This window comes from Neodiprion virginianus, chromosome 6, assembly GCF_021901495.1.
Source record: "Neodiprion virginianus isolate iyNeoVirg1 chromosome 6, iyNeoVirg1.1, whole genome shotgun sequence".
Taxonomy (NCBI): Eukaryota; Metazoa; Arthropoda; class Insecta; order Hymenoptera; family Diprionidae; genus Neodiprion; species Neodiprion virginianus.
Window position 1 is genome coordinate 25,840,311 of NC_060882.1, and position 23,447 is coordinate 25,863,757.

General features: G+C 38.0%; 1 protein-coding gene across 3 annotated transcripts; it reads right to left on the minus strand.

Moving 5' to 3' along the window:
- Positions 1–616: 616 nt before the first annotated feature.
- LOC124306877 (protein phosphatase 1 regulatory subunit 3C) lies at positions 617–22,685 on the minus strand. 3 transcript variants are annotated; one of them, XM_046767987.1, is made up of 5 exons: positions 22,533–22,685; positions 8,226–8,477; positions 6,024–6,518; positions 3,876–4,683; positions 617–1,974 (listed from the first exon to the last, which is right to left on the minus strand). In XM_046767987.1, exons 2-4 carry the CDS (start codon positions 8,469–8,471, stop codon positions 4,450–4,452), a joined length of 975 nt encoding a protein of 324 aa, XP_046623943.1. In that variant the 5' UTR covers positions 8,472–8,477; positions 22,533–22,685; the 3' UTR covers positions 617–1,974; positions 3,876–4,449. The 3 variants fall into 3 exon arrangements, with proteins under 3 accessions (XP_046623943.1, XP_046623944.1, XP_046623942.1); XM_046767988.1 differs by lacking the exon at positions 22,533–22,685 and adding an exon at positions 19,291–19,691 and having other exon boundaries at positions 8,238–8,477; XM_046767986.1 differs by lacking the exon at positions 22,533–22,685 and adding an exon at positions 19,291–19,691.
- Between the last annotated feature and the right edge of the window lie 762 nt (positions 22,686–23,447).

Below are 23,447 nucleotides of genomic sequence, written 5' to 3' on the forward strand. Positions count from 1 at the left end.
ACATTTGTGCACATATACGCGAGTGCGCAAGTACGAATGTGTGTATGGCTCATTTACGCACGGCGCAAGGCTTGAAAGTGTCGAGTGCCTGGTCGAATTTAACTCGGAGCAAATGACATTTGTATGAAATCCAACCGCAGATACAAATTTTACGATTTACGTGCGATACATTTGTTGGATGATAAACCCTAGTCGATTTTGACGTGCAAATATATGCCTCCAAAAATCGATGCCCACTTATCTCAAACGCAGAAACAAAGTAATGGCATGAATACCACGAATTTTTGGGTACCCCGTTAAGCGAAAGATATTTCGTCTGCAGTGTGCAAGACTTTGTGTGATTGAGTACATTTACCACGATGAGATATAACATTTTTTTTTAAACAACGATCAACATCCTATCCGTACGTATATCTTTTTATCAAAATCTCTCAGTTCCCCTCATCGTTTTACCAAGTAAAATACAAATATACGTATATAAAAACACATCAACAATTAATTACAGGAAGGTTCATCAATTTTTAAAATTTCCACATTTTTTTTTTCTTTCACTTTTTTTTGCGACGGATATTTAATACATCTTTTTGCTCGTAGAGTCGTATTTTTTTTTTTTATATATATAATATTTACAAGTATATCGTATTCATCATCACAATATAATAAAATTGGAATCACCGCGTAGCGTAAAAAATTCATATTCACATGTCAAACATCATATATCACGATTGAAAATACAAAACAATGTACGTACAATATATCGCAATGTTCGAACGAATATTGACGTTATTGCTGTGACATTGGAAAATGAAAATACGTTTAAATAAAAATCAGAATCTCGTAGCACCGTTTCACATATATATATATATATATACATATGCTGTAAATTTCGAGCTACATTCTATAAGGCACATTTAGTTCTTTGCACGCAGATACTTTCGCAATATTATGCGCGCACACACAAACACGTGTGTTGATAACAGTGTAATAAGTAAAACGTTAAGAAATTTTTGAAAGTTTCTTGTCTTTCAAATGTATATACTACATAAATATATAACAACGTAAATGTATAAAGACAAAACACAGTACACATGTAGGATAACAAAATAAATATATGTTAAAATATGTAGTAAATTGACGCGATCGAATCAACGCAACATGCAGATAATAATTTGGCTTAATTTCAATGTTTTAAATTTATGTATAAAATTATCTGCGTATGTGTGTGTGCGCATATATTTGTATGGTATACGTGCCTCGATAATTCATTCTCATTGTAAAATCATTACTCCTCCCGCCCTTCCTTCGCAAATTCTCTACGTCCATCTAAGCCGTAAAAATGAAACGGCCTGCAACTCTGTACGCGTTATAAATATACGTATATCATTGTTTTTTTCCAATTTTTTTTCATAGAAAACTAAAACCCCGCAGCCCGAAATAGTTCATAGTATATCGGTATAGGTATACAGATAGAAGTCGAGTTTCGCATACGATGATTTTTCGTTTTCCCCATTTATTGTCTTTTTTTTTTTTGTTTTGTTTTTCTTTCCTTCCCAAGTCGTAAAATACGTACTGTATACAGCTAATAGTGAACTTTACACCGAACTGATCATCGCTAATAAGTAAAAAAAGAAAAAAAAAACATTTAACAATGATTGATTCGTGAAGAGAGAGCAAGGGAAAGCTTGAGAGAGAGAGAGCGAGAGAGAGAGAAATAGACATATAGATAATAACGATATTAATTAAGGTTTAAAAGAATATCAACGAATAGGAAAATATGTTTGTGGTACAATGTTTGACGAATTGTGTGTTTGTATGTACAATGAAGGCATGGTTACATGTGTAATATTTGCAGTATTTATAGGATAGAAACTAACTAAAATAGTTGCGTAAAGTTAGGATAAACTTAGAATTTGGACGCGAACGGGCGACCTTTTAATTTGTTTGGCACAGCGAATTCACGTTGCTCGTTAAAACCTGAAACAGAAACAAGCGGAAAAAAAAATTTCCGTTAGAGAATGAAAAAGACGAAATTTGTTAACAAAAAAAGAAATATGCGCGGACAAATAATTGCAATAAAATTGAATCCGTTTTTGTACAAAGATACTGGTTTTGCTGAAATTTTCGACAGTAACTGTAACGAATAAATGAAACTTGTCTGAAATCAAAGATAGAGAACGATGCGAAAAGAGCTCTCGATGAAGGGGCGGAGTTTCCGGTTGAGAAAAATCGAAGAACCGGGGCGTCTCGGCGTCGAGACCCACGCGTCTAGACGACCCGAGGGATTTTATGGTGCGGTTCTCTGCCACGCCTTGGTAAACCGGCTTTCGGATTCCCTGCAACTGCAGACGTGTTGCGAATCGGCTGCTGCATCGCAAGTAAGTATATAATGCGTGGCAGCCAGCGTTCCGATTCCGCAGATACTCGCTCGCGTGAAATGTAGGTATGCGTTAAAGGCGTTCAAGGAGAACCGCGGCTTCGACGGCTCGTCGTCGTTGATGAACGATTAAAGAATATCGGGAGATAATTATTCCGCTGACGCGACTCGTAGTGCATGACCGGTTTATAATGTACGATAAACTCCAGTCAAACGTCGGCGATTATTTGTAACATTTCTATCTTTTCTGTACACGCGGGGTCAAATAATGACGGAAAATTACTGGAAATCGAGATTACAATTGCTCAGATGTTATGGGTTCAGAAGCAATTTAAAGGTTATCGGAGACTGACGTGGCGAACTATTGTTTTAGATCGTTGACAAGGCAATCGGAAATCACTGAAAATCATTTGCGAAATTTTGTGGAGGTGGTCGTATAGGGTAACCGGAAATCAATTTAAGCACGCTCAAATTTCACAGAAAAAAAAGTGATTCGAAATGACAAGATCGTAAAGAAAATCGTCTGAACTGGCGATAAATGGATTAAACGTTCTTAAATCTGGCGAGTAATGTGAGAGATTGGTGAAAAACTACTAAATACACGGAGGGAAATGAAATAAGAATCGTTACAATTATTTACGTAACGAGAAATAAATTTGAGAATCATTGGCGATCGATTGAAAAATAGTTATTATAATAATAAATAATCTATATACGTAAAAATAGCCGATCTTTCCAAAACGATAACGTTGCTCGTCGCGTTCTCTCGTATACTTACACAATTTGGAATTTGGTTTCACGCGCGTAACATAAATGTAACGAAGTGTGAAGAACGGGGGAAACTGAACGCTGTCAAATTTACTGTATCAATAGCAACGATACCGGCGTAACTTCTAACTGCCGCGTGTACATTCAGCCTTTAGACATCTCGATATAGACGGCTATTTATAGAGTGAAAGTTTCGCAGCGAACACGCGTGCCTCGTCGTCTCTTGAGGCTGTGCCGCGTCAAGCCGAGGCTATCACACTCGGTGAACGATCCAAATTTAGGTGAAAAAATGAGAAAAATCCAAATTGCGAATGTATTTTACTCCATATACGAATTCTCGTCTCTTGGCTAAAAGTCTTGCGTAAATTTTTCTAATGGTTGTAAGAAAAAATCGAAGGATATCGACGAGGGTTGAAAGTAACGGTGGACCGAAGAAAAGAAAGAATTGCCAACGCGTCGTTATTCTGTAATGTAGTTTAATTACTTTTGGGATAATATTTCCATGTCCTCGAATTTCTCTATAAAAAAAAAATCGTTTGTTCCGAGAGACAAATTGACACGTATCGTTGGTTCCTCCCGTATTTGCAAAAAAAAATAAAAATCGTTACGTTATACACGTGCCGAGATTATACCGAATGAGAAGAAAAAAATTTCAAACCTACGCAATGAAATATCCTGCTGGAGTAGAAATTGCAATCTGATTAAGAATATATAATTTACAAAAGCAACTCACCATGAGAATATTAACTGCCCCTTTTTCCTGCGCGATAGCGATCTGGTATTAAACGTGAACGTAATCGTTCAAGTCCCGATGAGTTTTTCATCACGAGAAATTCGTCCATCAGGGATATGACCGGATACTTTTTTAACCAAAGATCGTTTGGTGATCGATGCACGGTAGACGTCGTTCATATCATACCCTCGTCGCATCGATAATTAATTTCTCGATTTCCGTCGATCGGGATACTTAAGTCGTCTCAGCTGGGGAAATCGGTGCACACTGATCGCGATTTTTCATCACGTGACTTCTTAACACGCATCGTATTCGCTCTGCACATCTGCAATGCCGAGTCGCGTTTGTTGGTTGGTTGTTTTTTTTTTTTTTTTTTATTTATTTATTTCTTTATTTCTTCTCAATTTTCTTATTTATTTTATTTATTTATTTCTTTTTGTTTTTTTTTTTTCTTTTTTCTTTTCGTTATCTCTTAGACTTGTATTTTTGATTGTTTGTTCGTCGTTGCGTGATTGGGAATGAAGTTTTATCGTTTCGGCTGAACAGCGAGTCGAGGTCGATGAACGGGTCGGCATCACCAGTAGGGCGAATCGTTCACGAGGTGATTCCACGATGCGAATTCGCTCCAGGCTCTCATGCTCGCCCTCGTAGCGTCCCTCAGTCGCAAATCCTCCCGACTCGTGTTCGTTATCCCGTTGCTGATCGGTATCGGATCACTTCTTGTGTTCAGCGAGGACGACGTCGTCTGGCTAATCGACGTCACACCGCCGTTGCAGATCATGGACGCCTTCGTCGATTGCTGCAGCGGCTGCAAATATCCACACGAAACGACGTTCTCGTTCCGTTAAACGGTTCTCGCATCTTTTTTTTTTTTTTTTCCTCTCCCTCTCTCACTTTCGTTAATCAACCCTACTATTTTTTTTCCTTTTCTTTTCTGACGCGATTTTTTTTCTTTTTAAAGTTAAAAAAAAAAAATCTTTTTTTTTTTTTCAACCTCCACTTTCGACCATACCTACATTTACATGTAGTGTATAACTTTGTCCAAATATCTATTATACGGTTGTAATCGACGAATTTTGTGCAACTTAAAATAAAATTATAATAATAAGTTAATTCTGTATCGTAATACAGCGTGTTACTGTATACCGTTGTACGTATAAACGGAGGGAAAGAATTAGTCAAGTCAAGTGATATTCGTTTGACTCAACTGAATGCTGTAGTCAATTTCGGGGAAACGCGATATTTATTTGATTCGACGGAATACTTTTGTCGTGCGGAGTGCTTTGGACAACTTATTGTTAAATCGTTTTGTCAAACTAACTAAATCTAAATAGTTTTATTGAAGACATAGGATTTGATACAAATCTAATTTGTTGAATTAAGAAGTTTCTTTCTATCCGTGTATGCGTTACGAGTCTACATAATCATCTATCAAGTCTAAATCTCAATTTTTTTTAAACATGTTTGTCGTACGTGTCATGCTTTTTCATCCGTTGTATAATGCATTTAAAAGCTCACGTGTCGTGAAGAAAAAAAAAAAATCTTTTCCCGGGATATACTGTCAGAGTGAAATAAAAGGGGAAAAAATATGCTAAAATATGTTATTCCTATTCAACTAAAGTATCTAAATATTATCTGGATCCAATACTGTGTATACGGTTCTATAGTAATAATGGCGTCGCGCTAACTGATCAGCCGTTTTCGTTTTCGGTCAATCAAGAGAACGGAAAACCTTGTGTAAGACTCTTTGTCACTTATATTCTAACATCGAATTAATATTGAATATAAAATTGGCGGATAAAATAGTATTTTATTTTCAAATACGACTGTGCGGTATGTCACCCGTTAGTAGGCGACGCCATTTCGTACCTTGGATCCGGATAGCCTACAGTCTACGACACAAACCTACACACATTTCACACATAATCAACCAGAGGCAAATGACAGATGGAGGGAGAGCAGGGAGGGTGTGAAAAGTGCAAAAAAGATTAGAAAAGAAAAAAAAAAAAGAAAAAGACAAGAAAACCCAACAGAGGTTAAGCGGGAAGGACAAAGGTCTCGGTTTTGCGGGGGTGCGGAGAGCGCGTGATTCAATTTCCAATCTCACACGCTTCACATGCTCATCATCATCGTCCTGTCAATATTCACCTCGGCCTTTTTTCTAACGACGTAATTCTTCCCCTCGTTGTTGTCCCAGTACTCGTCGCCGGCAACGCGATAGCACACGCAAAATTCAATCTTGTCGGAGCGCGGCGGTAGGGTCAACCGGAAACGGAAGGTGTCGTAGAGGACGAGGGCGGCCTGCGCCGCGCCCGGTTGCGAGACGTAGCTGCAGTGGGCGTCCTCGTGGGAGGTCCAGTCGTCGCTGCTCGCCCTGACTATCACTTCCTTGTCGTAGGCCAGGTTCTTCACCTTCACCGTACCGACCAGACACTCTTCCGCCTCTCGCACTATCACGTTCTCCAGGCTAACAGCCTCCTGGTCCAGCTTACGCCGGAAGGCCAGGTAGTCGCTCGCCGGTTGGGGGAACGTCGGCGACCACGGCGTCGGCGTCGCCTCCACCTTAACACCTCGTGTAACTCCGGCGAGGTAGGCGCTGCTCCAAAGAGGCGGCACGTTGCTGGGTTCCGACATCACTCGCACCTAAAACAACAAGGGATGTTCGGCTTTACGATTGGCTTTTTCTTCTACAAGTTCTCGCTTGTGCGCTGATGATTTATTTTCTTGTTTGTTTCGAATATGCCATGCTATCGTATTGATCCTGAAGTATTGATTCTAATATTATTTGGAATTGTCTTGGTTTTTGTTTTTTTTTAATTTTTCGTGCAGTCTATTTGTGACACTGTCCCTTGGTAATCAAGTTTTATTCCATTCTCTTTCACTTGCTCCTCGAAATTGAACGATCCTGAAAGTTTATCGAAGTATCGATTATATTACACAGATACGCGGAGTATATAAATTCCATTTGAATCTGGTTGGATAAAAAAAAAAAAAAAACTTTGGTGATACAAATCCTAAACCTCTGATTCCGGGGATGAAAAATCTTCTATATGAGAACCATAAATTTCAGAAAACAAAAACAACTATTATAATTGATCTTGAAAACTTATCGTTTTCTGTTGTTTCCTTTTTTTTTCCTTTTTGTTTTTACAAAATCGAAATTTCTACGCGTGCATTACGTATGTACATTTTGTGTTTCTATGCGCGATATAATTGGCAAATCCCCCCCCCTGTATGCGAATGAAGCTTGTGGTGCGTACGTATTGCATATTATTTGATGCAGTTTGGAGAATTCGTTTAATCTGCAACATGCTGCGGATAAGTGACTGCGGTTTAAGCCGCACGGTGAAAGGAATTGCAAAATAATCTCCGGTCAACTCTCGCGATAAATCTTTGTACCGCGTTCAGGTCTTATTTGCATAGCTGCATTCCAAGCTGCTGTATTTTGCCGCTGATGCGTGCTGTTGGTGTATTAGGATAATTTCAGCTGCACGACGAAAAACGACGCTGTCGCGAAATTTCAAGGAGCAAAATTTCCAGTACGTCGTATCGTTAGATTCTTTGCTACAATAAATTCTGACGATCTTAGCGCAGGCATAGAAATTTCAGTAATGTACAATGAAAATTTTTAACGACCATTGGGCATCCTGTATTTTTTGTTACCGCATACTTCGATACAAAATTCAGATATCATCGAGTAGTCGACTTCCAAATATTATACGAGTTTGAAAAAAATTAGCATCAAAATTCTGCGGTAATTAGTAATACATTTGTATGTTAATTGCGTGAGGCATATATTAAAACTGTCAGATAATATCGCTTTACGACAGTATTGCGAATGATGCAATAGAGATTTAGGATGACGAAGATTTATTATTTATCAACATACGTCGACATACTAACTAATAAATATAAATTTCCGTTTCGCGTGGGTTCGAATTGATCTTTCGACTTTAGGGAAAAAAAAACTAAGCATATGCTTGTACGATTGGATCGTTTTGTTTTGTTTTTTTTTTTTTACACTAGAAAACACTCAACTAAATTCTCGATTATTGCAATTTCCGATTTGTAAATTCTTACAAATCGGAGCAAAACAGTACATTTAACAATTGCCGAAAAAAAAAAGAATAAAACATTGATTGTAAGTAATACGAATATTTGCGAAATATTTGCAACTAATTTAAACAATCGTATAGGTGTGTAAATTTCGATAAAAAATATGCATCACGATCGTTAAAGCGTCCTTACGAATTCTTACGGACTATATACAGGGTTACCAGTTTTTCCTGTTTTATTTCGTCTATCAATTTCTCCCTTTCCAAAGAAAGAAAAAGTAAAGCAGACACTTACAAAATATTTTACCTGGGTAAGGGGCCGGCCACGATCGTCGGCGAAAACGACACGTTTCTTCTGTTTGTTGTTGTTGCGAATATCGTCTACGGGTAGGGATCCGGTCGAGAGGCAGGGGCGTATCCTGGGTGGCACTGCCCTCGTCGTTACCTGGGGCGACACCACCAGGGGTCGATAAAGCAGCGTGCTGTAAACCGGGGGACTGTGCCCCAGGATCACCTCGGCGGGCATGGCAATCGAGCACATCGAGATCTGCGAACAGAGGATTGAAAGTTATTTAATAAACGACGTTGCGACTTGGATATCCTCTGGATCTCGTTACGGGTATTTCCCTGTGTGTGCGTGTAATAAAATAAATACCGCAAGGCGCCAGTTTATTTACGCGTGACTCAAGCCGCGATACCCCCGAGACCAGATAAGCCGGCTCTTCGCATCCACCGTCTTGTTATTTCGCATGTGGCGTGAGCGGATAAGAAGATTTGAAAGAATTCGAAAGAAAAGGGGGAAAAAAAAACAAACAAACGGTTTTCCTTTTTCTTTCTTCGGAAGGCGTTGCGGATCGTTATTCAAGATATCCCTGATCACTGATCGACCCGTTATTTCGCTGTTTTACAATATTTCAACCAAAATTTGACCTTCCTTTCGCTCGATCATTTTTTTTTTTCATTATTTTTTAACGGGTTCTCCCGTAGCAAACAAGTTTTTCCCCTCCCTCATCGCAAGAATAAATAAAACTTCACAACTATTGCAATACAGTTGTTTAGTTTATTTCGTAGTTTTATAAATTGGCCGAATCGACCAAAAAAAAACAATAATTTTTTTCACTCTTTCCATTTTTTTTTTTTTTTTATTTTTACGCTTCGACAAATCAGCATAAACTAAAACGTTACCTCGACGATACGCGGTAAAATGATATCTTCTCTGTTAAAAATCCTGTACACAGTAGGTATGTACGGCACAAGTTTGATAAAAAAAAATTTTGCTTTCAATAATTTATCGTATTTTCATTCAACGTTTCTATTTCTCTTTTCTACACTGATACATCACGAACAATTCACGCGTACACTTGATGTCCGCAAATATTGGTCAATTTACCATTTAATTTATCACCCGAATTAGCTTTGCAGACAGCTTTTGCACATGAAATACAGATTATCAAAGACGGAGCGACGACCTTTGTCGCATGCTCTCTTTCGATCGTCGACGAGATACTGGGGACCAGGGTGGCGGTGGCGGTGGTGGTGAAAATATGCGATAACCCCCACATTTCTAGATCTGCTACACGCTACAACTCCCACGATCAATCGCCCACCGCCTTCGAGTTGTGCAATGAAGCGTCTTTTCGCAACGCGCTCGCGAAAAACGCGAAACTTGTGGTATTCCACCCCGACTGTGACGGCGGGGATTCGGAAGATGAAAACATTTCTCTCATTGCGGTACGCAAAAATTCTGGCTACGCTCAGGCATATCTACTTGTTTCAATACATATTAATGTGATAAAAGATTATTATACGTGAGTACAAAGTAAAAATCGATACTTACTATCTACCTAAAATTTGTATGATCAACGATCGCTTATACGAGAGTGAAAATAACATATTGATTATTACCCATCGCTTATCGATAAAGCGTAAAGAATATATACCTACAAGGATATCAAAGCTAATTGTAATTGAACTCAATTCAATATCGAATATCGGGATTAACGTTTCGTGATGTATTTGTATTACCTACGCGTCAATTAAGACAATAATCGATTTACGGATATTGGAAGAAAATCATTTAATCTTTTGCGATTCTTCGGAACTTTTTAATAATAAAAATTTATAAGAGAAGATATTGTCTAATACACATTGACGCGTGAGACTTATTACGTATAATTTATCTCTGTTTTCGCATTAACGTCGCTTTAATCCATCATCATCCATATTCCGTCTGGACATTGTTAATATTATTTTTTTTCGATTACAAAGATGCGTAATCCAATTGCTAGACGTGCGATAGCGCCAGGCCGTTGACTGTAGATATTAGAAAGTGTGATTGTACGGCAGACCTAGGCGATTGATTACCGATAGTTTATTACTCTAGTGAGATCATGTGCGAAAGATATAAGACGATGTCAAAAATTTCCACTCAGAACTTGAGAGATTTCCAAACTTTATATTGTTCGTATTTTTTACGCAGATTTTTCTTTCAATATTTTGGTATAACGATATCGATCAATCATCTTCGATCAGCTCATGACCAGAAAGCAAGCGTCTCTTATTACATTGTACAGAAATAAAAAACGAAGATTAAGGCGACCGCAATTTTTTTTTTTTTTTTTTTTACGACTATATTATGAATAATCATCGAACCTGCAGTATCTCAACCTGTACAACACATATATACGCACAGATAATGTGACGCCCTTGGCCTCATTCTTTTTATTATCGTCTGTTCTATATCGAGCAATCGAAGCTGGCCCGAATTTTCATCAATGGAAAATTACAAGACAAGTGCTTGACTATTTCAATTAATTGTAGAAACGAACCGCGTATGGTCGGATTAATTACAGTTCAACACACACGATTACGCGTTGACTCCTGCTCAACATCGGTATCTTGTTTCTGTCTGAACATCGATAAAGGATCGGTAAAATAAAAAAAAAGTTCACGGCTTCGGCAACTCTGCCTTCGACGGCTCGTTCCACTTATTGTTAAATGCTTCTTTTACTCCGCGATGTGGCATACTCGCGTTTTTCGCGAATAGTATGTTCATATACGGTGCCCGGTATGTAGGCACGTTGATTTGCGCGTGTCACGTGACATATATAACATATATATTGTATGTATATAGAATAAGCTCAACAGCTGCGATGAAAATTGTATTTTCTGAGAACGATGAAAGTGATGTTAAGAATTGAAAAATGAAATTCTTATTTTCTGTAATTTTATACCTAAATAATATGTATCGTTGATCGAAATGCGGTAGATTTTTTTTTTTTTGAATGCAATTCTTATATTTTATTATCTTATGTTATATTTTTCAATGTACTCTTATATTTTATCCGATATTGTACTTTAGATTTTCGCGTGAAAATATTAAATTAGCTATCCCTGACTCTTTATACCAGACCTTAAAATCCTTGACTCCAACGAGAGAATTTTTTACGCATCGAACATTAATACATAATATACGATAGGTGGAAATTTTCGATAAGGCTTATACATTACACGTATCGATATCCGATTTGAGTGTCTGGTATTTTACACACTATGTCATTTCTCACACACGTGCGGTGTGCCTGAATAGAAATAGGTTATCTCGTTATCACGAATTTTTTCTCACATTACAAAATCGGAGAACTCGCATAGATTATCCCTCTGAATAAATATCAAGGTACGCAACACGTTATCACACTTTAGTTTCAATAATTTATTGCAATAATTTGTGTACACGGTTTATAAACTTGTGAAATTTTGTTCTCTTATCGAATATATATATATATATAAATTATAATCCAAAGCGCGATATCAAAGTTGATATTTAAATTTTGTAATTATCCCCCGTCACAGTTTCCTAGAAAGTATGTCAAATGATTACAGTGAATTATAAACAATATATAATATGTATCTAATTAGGAAATTTTGTCGTGTTTAGAGCGTAAATAATGAATATTCTTGCTAGGATACTGAAAAGAAAAAGAATAAACGTTGAATTTGTATAATTTTGGTAAATTGTCTCTGGACTTCGTACCAGCCGATATGTAGTCCAGCATGCCAAAAATTCTTCACGCACGCCGTGTATATGTATATGTGACGGTTGTAATCAGTCGGTGAACTCGTCTCGAGACGTCGAAAATTCCTGCAAATTTATCAACCTTATTCTCGTATCGCTAACGAAACGCACAACATGCGTGTCACGCAACTGCCTCTGTGTAGACAGACACATACTCGTACATGTGCGATACGAATCCCCGGCTTACGTGACGAGCGAAGCTTTTCCTTAACTTTCCGAACGTCCGAAACGACTTTCAAAGTTAACATTATCAAGAAGGAAAATTAATTTGTTATTAATTTTTAAAAAAATCCAAGAGTGAAGCTTGAAAAAAAACCACATCAATATAAAACTGCTGTAAAATTCAGTATTAATACCGACGTCTAAAAACAGCTGGCCCTAATATTCCGTCTCCTTGGTTTATATTTCGACCTCGTATATAAGCAACAAATTTACACTCTCGAACTTGAGAGATATATGGTAGAAGGTATCGGAATAATATAAGTCTGTAACCACACGGCATACTAATTTTCACACATGACGATATAATCGCAATTTGACGAACGGTTAGGAGGACAAGGATGCGTGAGGTCAGTTCCAAATCCTTCAAGAAATGCCATCGAAGCCTTGAAAATGAATTCGTTGTGTTCGCTTCAATTATAGATCTAACCTCGTTCTGCACTTGTCGTTAATAGATATACTTATATTAATATATGCGAGAATCGCCTCGAGCCTCGATCAATTCTCCCGTCACGTTATCGCGGTGATAATTCCGATGAGAATTTTATCACCCCATCTGCACGCATGGAATATACCGTGTGGTTTACGTACGTGATTCGTAACACGACGATATTCGTAAGAGAAAATCTGCACGAGTATATAGATACAGACCGATGTAAAAAAAGATAAATCTCTCCATAAGTTTCGAAAGCGAGAATCTTTTCTCACAATTTTAAGATAAATCGGTTGAGGGATAGGCGACTTCTTTGCCACACGCATACCTACGTGATGTTTAAATATAACACGCGTGTATTTGGCGGAGGAGATTTTAAATTTGAAAATGACAAAATTATCGCGATTGAATCATCGCGCGGTTATTTTTATAGAAATTTTTTTATACTGGCTCCATGATTATATGTGTAACAATTATTCATGTATAAATACCATCATTGATGCGGCTCTGAATCGGTAGCCGTGTTACGTGATCAACGATCTCTTAATACTTGCATAAATTCTGAACAACGAGCGGAGTGAGAGAAAGAAAAAGAAATGGAAAAGCAAACGAGGAAACTTATAATAATGATGATAATAATTGGAGATAATTTTAACCGTACCGGACGTGAGGTGAACTGTTTAATACTTTGCACAATTACACATTCGTCCGAATCTCGCATCGTTATTTAATTCATTGGCAAACGTATATACGTATATACACATACATATGTATATAGCGATATCGATTTGCATGCGAATAATCGTAATTTAGCATAAAAATTCAGCACAGTTGGGTACATTACACATACATATAAAGGCACATGTGACAAGTTTAAAGCATTTTACATTCCTGTATGTATTACAGAAACGTGCATGAAAACTTTTAGAAACCTGTCTGCCGTGATCTTTGAAATAAAATAAGAAAAAGAAAAAAAAACCTTTTCCTCCGCTTCTTTATATAACATCTAAATGCTAAAATTATGTAGGCACGATAAGTAGGTAAAAAGAAATTCAAGCTATGAGTTATAACTGCGTTTCGAATTCAAAACTCTTCAAGCTTTGGCAAGGATTATGGTTGTACTGTATACCTACATGTGTACTTACCGTACACATCGTACATACGTTACGCGACATATTTTTAGTGTTGAAGCAGAAAGGATAAAAAGAATCTTTATGCTTGGAAAAATTGTGCAGTATCGCGGTTTAGTAGAGTTAATAATACGTACAACGTAAGTTATGATAATAATAATAATAATTATGGTACGTACATGATACGCGTACATGTATCTAAGGACCAAGCCGTTGATAAAGTACGCGAATATTGAGATTCGAAAAAAGGAGCCAGTACCTATTTGGTATATGCTATACATTAGGGTGTGGTGAAAAAATTTTTTTTAAATTTCTTTTATCGTTTCCCATATCAAAAGTGAATGCTTTCACGTATTATAAGAAGCTTCGTCGAAGAGGGACTCAGACGAAAAATGTTTAAAAGTGTCTCAATCGACTAGAAATCATAACTCGTCACTCGATCAATAACAAATATGGATGCGGGACCCGCGGATGTTGATTTTAACATCGCAATTGCACCCGGGGGCAAATATAGCAGGACACCCAGGCCTTTCGTAATTTCCTCATCGCATGGAAATATGATATATCTATTTATGGTATACGTTTATGGTAAGAGAAAGACAGGAGAGAGAGAGAGAGAAATATTTCTAAATATAGAACAGCGATACGTGATAACTCGAGCGACCGCCAATTATTAAAGGTGACCGTGAAAAATGAGGCAACTTGTTCCCACCTTTTTTACTTCGAAAGTTGTTGTAGACTCACGAATGTGATTAGAGGGTTCAGCTTCTTCCGCGTTAATGAATCGACATTATAATTATTATCGTGAAATGCGATGGATAAATGTCGTATATATATATATAACGCGCGAAGGAAAGTGAAATTCGCGTGTAGGTATGTCGTTTATGCATGTGTCTAACGTACCTTGTATAGATGTATAATTATAATCGCAGCATTCGATATGTTTATGCAGAAAATAAGGTAGAAACTTTGACACGTTATACGTTGCACCGGTGATAAGTGATCGTCGCATGATTATCATTACCGTCGGACCACATCGTCTTTCATTTTCATTCACGCGATTGACTCGTTGTTACATATACCAATAACATGGTATACGGTAAAATTTTATAGCCTCAGATATACGGCAAAATTCTGCAATTTGACAAAAAATAGTTACGTGTATTGCAATTGATATCGGTTATTCGTGAAAATTCGTTTCGAACGCAACGAAAAATCGTTTGCAGGTCAATCCAGAGGAAAAAACTGGAAGAGAAATAGAAAATCAGCAGGAAGTTTCATAACTGGTCTCCACGTTGTTATGTGCTGTTATTTCGCTCAAGTTGCGAGAAATCACGCACAGGAAATTTTCATTCGGTTTAAATCCGAACGATTTCTTGGTAGGCCGAGATAAGTATGTACATATGCGGTACTTGCTAGTAGCGTAAATGATCAAGAAGGTTCAAGAATTTCCCAAGTATAAAATAATTCGTATTCGTCACCCATTCGCGATTTTAGATACTTAGTTTATACCTATACGTATGTATGCGATGTGTGTACGTACACTTTATTGGTAAAGAATATAAGTAATTAAATAAAAATCATATCTCGCAATCAATTAATAAACAATATTTCAGTCATAATAGTGCGACCAATAAGCTATATCTATGAATTTTCGCACGACGTAAATTTGATTTTTTTTTTTTTTTAACAAATCTGTGTTCGATTTATAGACGAATTAAGCCTAAGCCCCACGTCTACTGCTACTTAATCAGCTGGAATCTTGTCATAAAATCGTGACTTTATATCCCAATGCCGTTACTCTGTAAAGTATGTTGATGGAAAAAATAAAATGAATAATAAAAAGTGAGGAAAAAAATTAAAAGAGTTTCTTCGGCATACAAATATCGAATTCCTGCAGCTGAGGTGAGCGAAATGTCGATAAGGTAATTAAATACCAGGTTCGATTAGCAAATTCGGCACGTCATCGTCTCGCGTTTCGAACTTTCCTCGATTATACACACGCGGCGCCAGGCTTGTTCGACAGACGAAACTGGCGCTTGACCACGAGGTTATCACGCGGTAGCCAAGAGTCAGTCATCCAATTGGTTACAACCGAGCAAACCGCAGGCATTCGGCCATAGGCGTATATATATGTATATATATATATATATATATATAGAGAGAGAGAGACAGCCTTTCAAAACTGCGAAATAAATTGCCAACGCGTTGAGTCTGGACGTATTTATATGCCGTCGGGATTATTTTGGCATAAAATATCTGTAATACTTGCGCATGAAGATTATACAATCGTAGGTACGCTGTGCATGTAGAGAATATACGAGGGACAGAGGTCGTATATATTTTAACAATTTATACGGAGTATTTTCCGCCGACTGTATTACATATACATGATATAGTATGCCTTGAAAGTATACAGTGTGTATATATATATATATCATAACGAAGACGACAGAGAGTTCGTCGCCCTCCATACATTTAATATTCGCGTGATAAACGCTTTTCAAAAGTCGTACGATCCAAACGCCCCGCATCTGGTAAAATAAAAGTCGGTGATCGAGGATGTGCTGCTGTAGACAGACGCATGCCTCCAATTCCGAGCGCTAGATATGTATGCAGCAACGATCATGATATTGACCTACCATTTTCCTAATCTAGAATTATACTTTTCAGATAACAATGTCTATATGCGTGGCATGTGTGTCATAAATGCAGTTCGTATAAATAGCCGCTACACTACAGCTTGGCATTGGATATAATGTGTGTATAGAATTAGTGTGACTCGTAAGTAGCCAAATTATATTACATCTCTTACATACACGCTGCTGGATTACTTGTATACAACAAAAGTGTAACCGCGTGATTCGTAGCTTAATTATCACGCCCTTTAGAACCTATTACATTACGTGGGAATGTTATCGGGATATGTACATAACTTTAAACGTAAGTTTTGCCCAGACTTCTCGCACATGTTCGAACGTAGACATTTCGTAGCGTTAAATAAAGCCTGGAAAATTGTAACGGTATGTACGTATCGTTGTAATTTTTATATTTGCACAGAAGTCGTCGTTGCGGCGCTCGTCTGTTTAACTTATTGTTTAACGCGCGCACGTCTCCCTTTCGTTTCCGAATTATCGGGCGACTGTTAATTACTCGAAGAAGAGAAATATTGCGGAGGCTGTTTTATTACCTGCTGCACCGTCGAATCAACTCTCGCGAATTCTGCATTAAATACCTCTGAAGTGCGTAAAATCTCACCTTCCGCGCTTGTAAAATGCTGTTTGTGAGTGCGTTGTGCGTATAATAGCGTTTAATTTACGGACACGTGAGAGGGAAAAGGAAATTACTGAAAGCCGATTACCGGAAGACTCGCGGCAAATTAGTTTTGAAAAAATATTGAACGCATCGATGCAGTTTGCCGTTGTATTCGTTGTAATGAACTTTTGTAAAAACAATGAATGGTATACCATATTGTTCGTTTATAGCATCTAACGGAAATAAAAAATATAAATTATACACGATCAATTTGCCCGTGGAATTATTGTAACGTAGATATTAACGAAATGTTGATTTGTAAATGTACAAATTTCGACAAGTTAAAGTTTAGCTTGTCGGATGTTTTACGACCTAAAAAATGATTTTATCGCCTTGAACGAATAGCTGTATCGTCCCTACGTATAAACGATGAATTATTTATCGATTAGCGCACTAATTTTAAGTGCCAATTAACGGTTAATTATCACTGTTCTCAAAGTCAGTTTGTAATTATAGTAAAATCTTGGGTGACTGCAGTTTGTATACGTATATTACCAAGGAAACGAATAATTGTAAAGAGAAGCATTTCAACTGATTCGAAAAACATTGGCTCGTTTTTATTAACACATTACAATACAATTGTTTCATACGCATTCAATTTCTATGATAATATTTTCCTGTACAGATTATTGTATCACAAGTGGATATAATTGTTCTTCCTTGACTCGGAGACACGGGAAACTTGTTACTTGTTACGTTAGTCATAAATTGACGTCTGCGTCCGACACCCTTCAGCATCCCTCAGTTGCTACATTCGGCTTGCAGGTATAATATAATATTCTTCAACTGCAGGCTCTCGCATGAAATATAAGAAAAGACCAGTTTTCTTTAATAGAAACAGTACCCGATGTCCCGCTGTTGCCAACCTCGCGACGCAAACTTCTCACGTTTCTCTTTAACGCAATTGTCGCTTACGCGTGTAACTAGAATACGAAGTAGTTCCACGTAGCTACGGCTACGAACCTTCGGAATACGAAACTTCCACTGCTACATCAGTTTTCTTTTTATTCTACACCCTTTTCCCATTTTACGGTTGCAATTAGCTATTCTACACATCCGAAGCGTTCGACAATCACGCGTTACACGGATAGCTAGATTGGCGTCCATCTTGAATCGTCGCAGCTTTCGAATTTGAGAGTTTGAAATTGGCAACGTTATCGCATTAACGAAACATTTGGGGGAAAAAATAATCACTAGTTTTTTTAAGGAACCAAGATTTCGAAATACGAGTGTGTTTTGTTTCATTACGGTTTACCGAATTTCCGAGCGATTCAAAAATCGCAAAACGACACTTTCTTCCTGGCACGGTGAGTCGATAAGATAACGTTACTATCTTCCGTATGATCAGAATTTCCCCAAAGTCTTGATAACCTTTCGGTAAATTTCGTCGCGTCAACGTAACCTCGTGTATCCTATTCTTGTATAGTATTTCTGAATGTCAGGCGATATCAACGAATTTACTCGCGGCGCGTGTCAAGATCGAGGACAGATGTCAAAACCCAACTCGCGAGGTTACGACGAGCGTAAGGAAAACTCTTGGATGAACCCTGAACTTTGTTGGTAAACATTGTCGGATTTATTGGTTGTACCACGCTACATCTTGGTTGAAAAAACTCTCTTGTGGGTAATAAAGCCAATAAACCTTCGCCCGCCGATCGCGCCACATTTTACAGGGGTAAGTTTGGACCATCGTTGTTTCTCTACGCCACGGGATACTTAGCGAGTCATCCGACAAACAAGAATTGGAAACAGAGGCCACAAGCATAATTTCGTTTCACACTATCGATTTCCAACCACTTGACAAGGGTAAACAGATCAGTTTCCAATTCATACGACCGTTAATTGCTCTGTAATTGTATTTGCTGAAGAAAAGACTGAACTCGTAACGCGAGTTGTTTTCGCATTTTGAAACCGCCAACGCGATCTTCGGAAATAAGTATCAATACGTAAGTGTCGAGGTGTTTCTCCGAGAGATCGAATGGGAAATAATAATCCGAGGGGCGGGCGAATTACGTAGAGTCGCGGACTCTCTTGTGAAAAACACGACCTTCTCAACGTTCGCGGTCTGAAGTTAGCTGCGTTATTTAAACTCATTCTCGCGCAATAAATATCAACAAGTTACGCGTCACACGCACACCGTGTGAAAAATAGTGGTTTCAGATTCGTGTTCGATTTGTCAGTTACTCACCGTTTATAAAGGAAAGAATTCCGACGGGTGAAAGAACCTTCTCTAGAGTTTCCACACTGTTTGTATACGTATATAGTTTACGGATAAATATTATAGATGAACGAACGATTTTATTTACATTTCATTGACACTTTTATTTTCGTTATTAGGGCAGCGTATCACGCTGTTTATCATTAATCTCTGCGGCATGTATAAACTATGTATAAAATTGAACGATTAATTATAATGTTATACATTTATCTCCTCAACCGTTATTCCTGTATTTGACTTGTGCCTCACGAAACAGTGTTGTTACGCGACTTCGGCAACGCGGTTAAGTACGAATTTGTATTTAAAAAAAACGCGCGAGGTACCGCAGACCTCATCCTTCGAGCCGGCCGCGCCAACTGTGTTTTTTTCATACCGCTCCTCCGGCTTGTCTCGGATCGACTTGAGCCACGCATGCGTTCCGACCACTCGTGGTATTCACGTGCACGGCACTCGATGGCCAATCGGACCCCCGAATGGCAGCGTGACCTCAAGTATTCCTCCAATCGCGGCCAAACGCCGCGCCGGAGAAATTCTTCCCACCGAAAGAATAAAGATTCATCCCGTCGACGGGCCGGAGGGTTGCTCGGATTAGGGATCCAATATTTTTCTATTATTCAAGTTCTCGGTCGACCCTCGAATCGACTAGACCCTGGCCTTACCGTGCAGCCTTATATTCTCCTATTATATAAACTGGCGCGGTATTTGATGCATTCGTTCGATTCCCACGCAAACTTTGTCGAAGCGGAAAAGTGGTGAAGACTCCGTCGCGTTGTAGTGAATATTTTTCGAAATATACGATATTTCGACAATTTATTACAAATACGAAATCTCCGAGTTTCGGAAGGTCCGTCTTATCGTTAGCTTTTTCACCGCTGCTGATTGATCGCACGGTTCTACGGTACCGACAAAATCACTAACAAGTCTCACTCTATGATATAATTACTCGGTTGACACGAGAAGCGAGATAATATTTTGCTCGATTTCAATTATCGGAATTATTGATAAATGTTCAAAGAAAACGGAAAAGAAGAAAAAACATGTTACGAGCATTCGTTGAATAAAAATAAATTCCCTTTAGTAATAGATTGATTGAAGATGAAGAATAGAAAAAAAAAATCAATCGTTAACGAAAATTTCTTCTTCTCATATCGTAGATAGGTATATACATATATACAGAGTATCAGGCGCTGCTTCGCAAAGATAATTTAAATCAAGTCCATCTTGTCGACTCGGAACTTTGTTAATCAGACCGACGTCTATTTGATTTTCTCGAAAAATGTTAGTAACTCCCAATGCATTTGCGCATGTATAAGCTGTCCGTACATATGGAAGCCACGTTATCGTTAAGCCGGTTTCTGACCAATCCTCGATCAATCTCCGTCGAAGGCAGAGCGTAATATATGCATACATAGAGATCTATACTGCATGTAAACGCATTATCTCGCGTTTAGAACGCTCTACAAATACTTGACGAAAGGAAATACCCTTGACCCGAAAACTGTCTGTATACCATGCACGTGAATGCTTCGAGTGTAAATACATACCATATGTAGGTATACGATGCACGCACGCATCCGACGTACGTACATACATATATCTGTATGCCTTGCTGCATACGCGTGCAACACGATCCGCTGCGTATATATATATATATATATATTTACGTATAATCGCGATAGTCAAGAAGCCGTACAATTATGCCACGTTGAATTGTGTGTACAACAGATACGCATAAATACCTGTATACCTACACATATTCGTAGTTTGCAAACACCGCACATGGTCTATAGATAGAAAGAATAACGCTCGATGATCTCTAAATACGACGGCTCAGCGATTGCTGTATGCGTAATATAAGTGCAACCGTTGCATCGTGTCGGTTATGCAATTGAAAAGGAGAACCAAAAATGATGCATGTTTGAAAACGAAAAAAAAAAAAAATTACAATAAAATGACACTTAATTCTCCTCTTCGATATTTCGGTACAGGGACGTTGCAGATGCGTCGACTTTAGAGTCCTTCGATCGAGATGCCGCACGGCCTGTTCAAGTCGCTCTTGCTCACGAGTTTCACCGCGTTTCTGTCTACCCGCATAATTCTAAATCGTCGCGTGTTTGCCCAGCGGTGCAGGCATCTTCAGGCGAGGTGAAGATGGACACGCGGTACGGGACACGGACAGCTTCTTAACTTCGAATCATGCATATGCATAATGGACCAACTTAACCAACTGCAGCCTCCCCTTGTGGCTTCTATTTTTAGACGACAATCTTTTAATACAGACAATTTATTCTCATCGAGTAATGTTTTCTTTATTTATATTCTCATATATCCGGTTTGCTTGTTTATTGTTTATTTTTTGTAGGTATAGTGGTTTTTTTTGTCGAGCCTGACAGCGTCTTAAAAATTAATTTTTTAATCTTAAACGATCCTTACAAGATGTTCTGTGTTGAAGAGAAGGAGTATGTGAAAAAGGGATAACGGGAATTGGAAAATATTCCTTAATGAGCAATTAATCTATAAAAGTATAGTTTCAAAATCATTTGCTTATATGTAAAACAACGTAGAAACGAGAACTCGATCTTCTTCAATTTTATTAACGAGTCGAATGAATTTTCCGATTCAGTATTTTCTCTGCTTTTAATTCATCCGTCACTTCGGTTTACCGAAGAAAATAATAGATAATATAATATCGTTCGATTACGTGAAAATACTCGAACCAGTCGCAAGTAAACAATATATTTGTATAGGAATGCCAGACCCGTTGTCTATAGCGGGGTTGTTTGTTCCGAATGAAGTTGTCGCGTGTTATTTGTATAATATAGGTATATATATAACATTTACAGTTTGAACTTGACCATTGGAAAAAATTAGGTCGATTCGAATGTAGGCTATCATTTTTATCCCGGTGAATTTACTGTACAGGGTGATGAGGATGAAAAATAATAAATTCGTAATCGTGAGCGGAGAAACAAAATATTGAAAATTTGGATAATTTTATAGCTCCGGGTAAATTCAATTATGAACATAATCAACGTGCATAATTATACGATTAAAAAATTCCTGGTAAGGTTCTGTCAACATGTACACAAAACATGCAAGGGTTATCAATGTTTGTTTATTTGTTAGCTTTGTTTGAAATTTTAACGAAACATTAACGCGTGGGCGAATCACTTTCGTCGATTTTCGACGTACGGAAAAACTCTACTACTCACCCTTTCGAGAATAATTTAACCTCGTCAGTTCGACTAGCCGTTGCACTCGTATAAGTAATAATCAGTAATAATTAGTTACTGTTAGCACTGGAACCGAATTAACAAGTCGAGCGAATCGCCGGCCGGTCTGCGGAGAGCGTAATTAATACGTTAATTATCGCGATTCTTGTGGCGTCTGCTAAGTTCGCGAAAGCTGGTCAATCCGGATAGGATTTTTTTCGAATCCAAACCACGTGCAGCAAGTGACGAAAAAATACATACATAATCATCTCGAGGAATATCTAGGAAAATTACATTTGTTTACAAGCATGATTAACACGCTCGCGACCCCGGAGCGCAAATTTTACAGTAAGATTAAACTGCGGCACGTTGTTTTACTACAACGAAGTGTTTTGTAAGATATATGTATAACACCTCGCGCATTTTTACGCGCAATTTTTCATGTATAAATAGTAAAAATCCCGCATATTATGTTTCTTTTGAATCGAACGAGTTGTGAGAATCTCCGGTATAATTCCACAAACATTTTTACAATTTTATTGTAAATATTTACTCGTGCAGTTGCAATTTTACATATGTGTATATATATATATATATCTGTGCGCGTATGAATTCCCTGCGTACGGGATAAGAGGCCAGATTTCTTCGGTCAGAACCGTGGCGCCGATGGTTTGCAGATCTCGCCCCTTGAACCTGAGCCAAGCCTTCTTATTTAACAGCATCCCGTCCTAGCTGTATTATGACCAGGAAACGTGGCTGCAGTCTGACTCCGTATCAAACGATGAAAAATATTGTTCAAAGTTTAAAACTCGTCTTGCACCGCGTACAACTGTTTTACAGCACCAATTATAAACAATAATTGTGTGTAATTCGCACTATGACCGTTAATAATTGGCCGTTAATCAGCCGCAGCCG

Coding starts and splice junctions, on each gene's coding strand:
- LOC124306877 (XM_046767987.1), bottom strand. CDS start 8,471: ATGTGCTCGATTGCCATGCCCGCCGAGGTGATCCTGGGGCACAGTCCC. Junction 6,519..8,225: donor TTACCCAGGTAAAATATTTT/GTAAGTGTCTGC, acceptor TTGTTGTTTTAG/GTGCGAGTGATGTCGGAACC. Junction 4,684..6,023: donor TCGTTAGAAAAAAGGCCGAG/GTGAATATTGAC, acceptor GGATATTTGCAG/CCGCTGCAGCAATCGACGAA.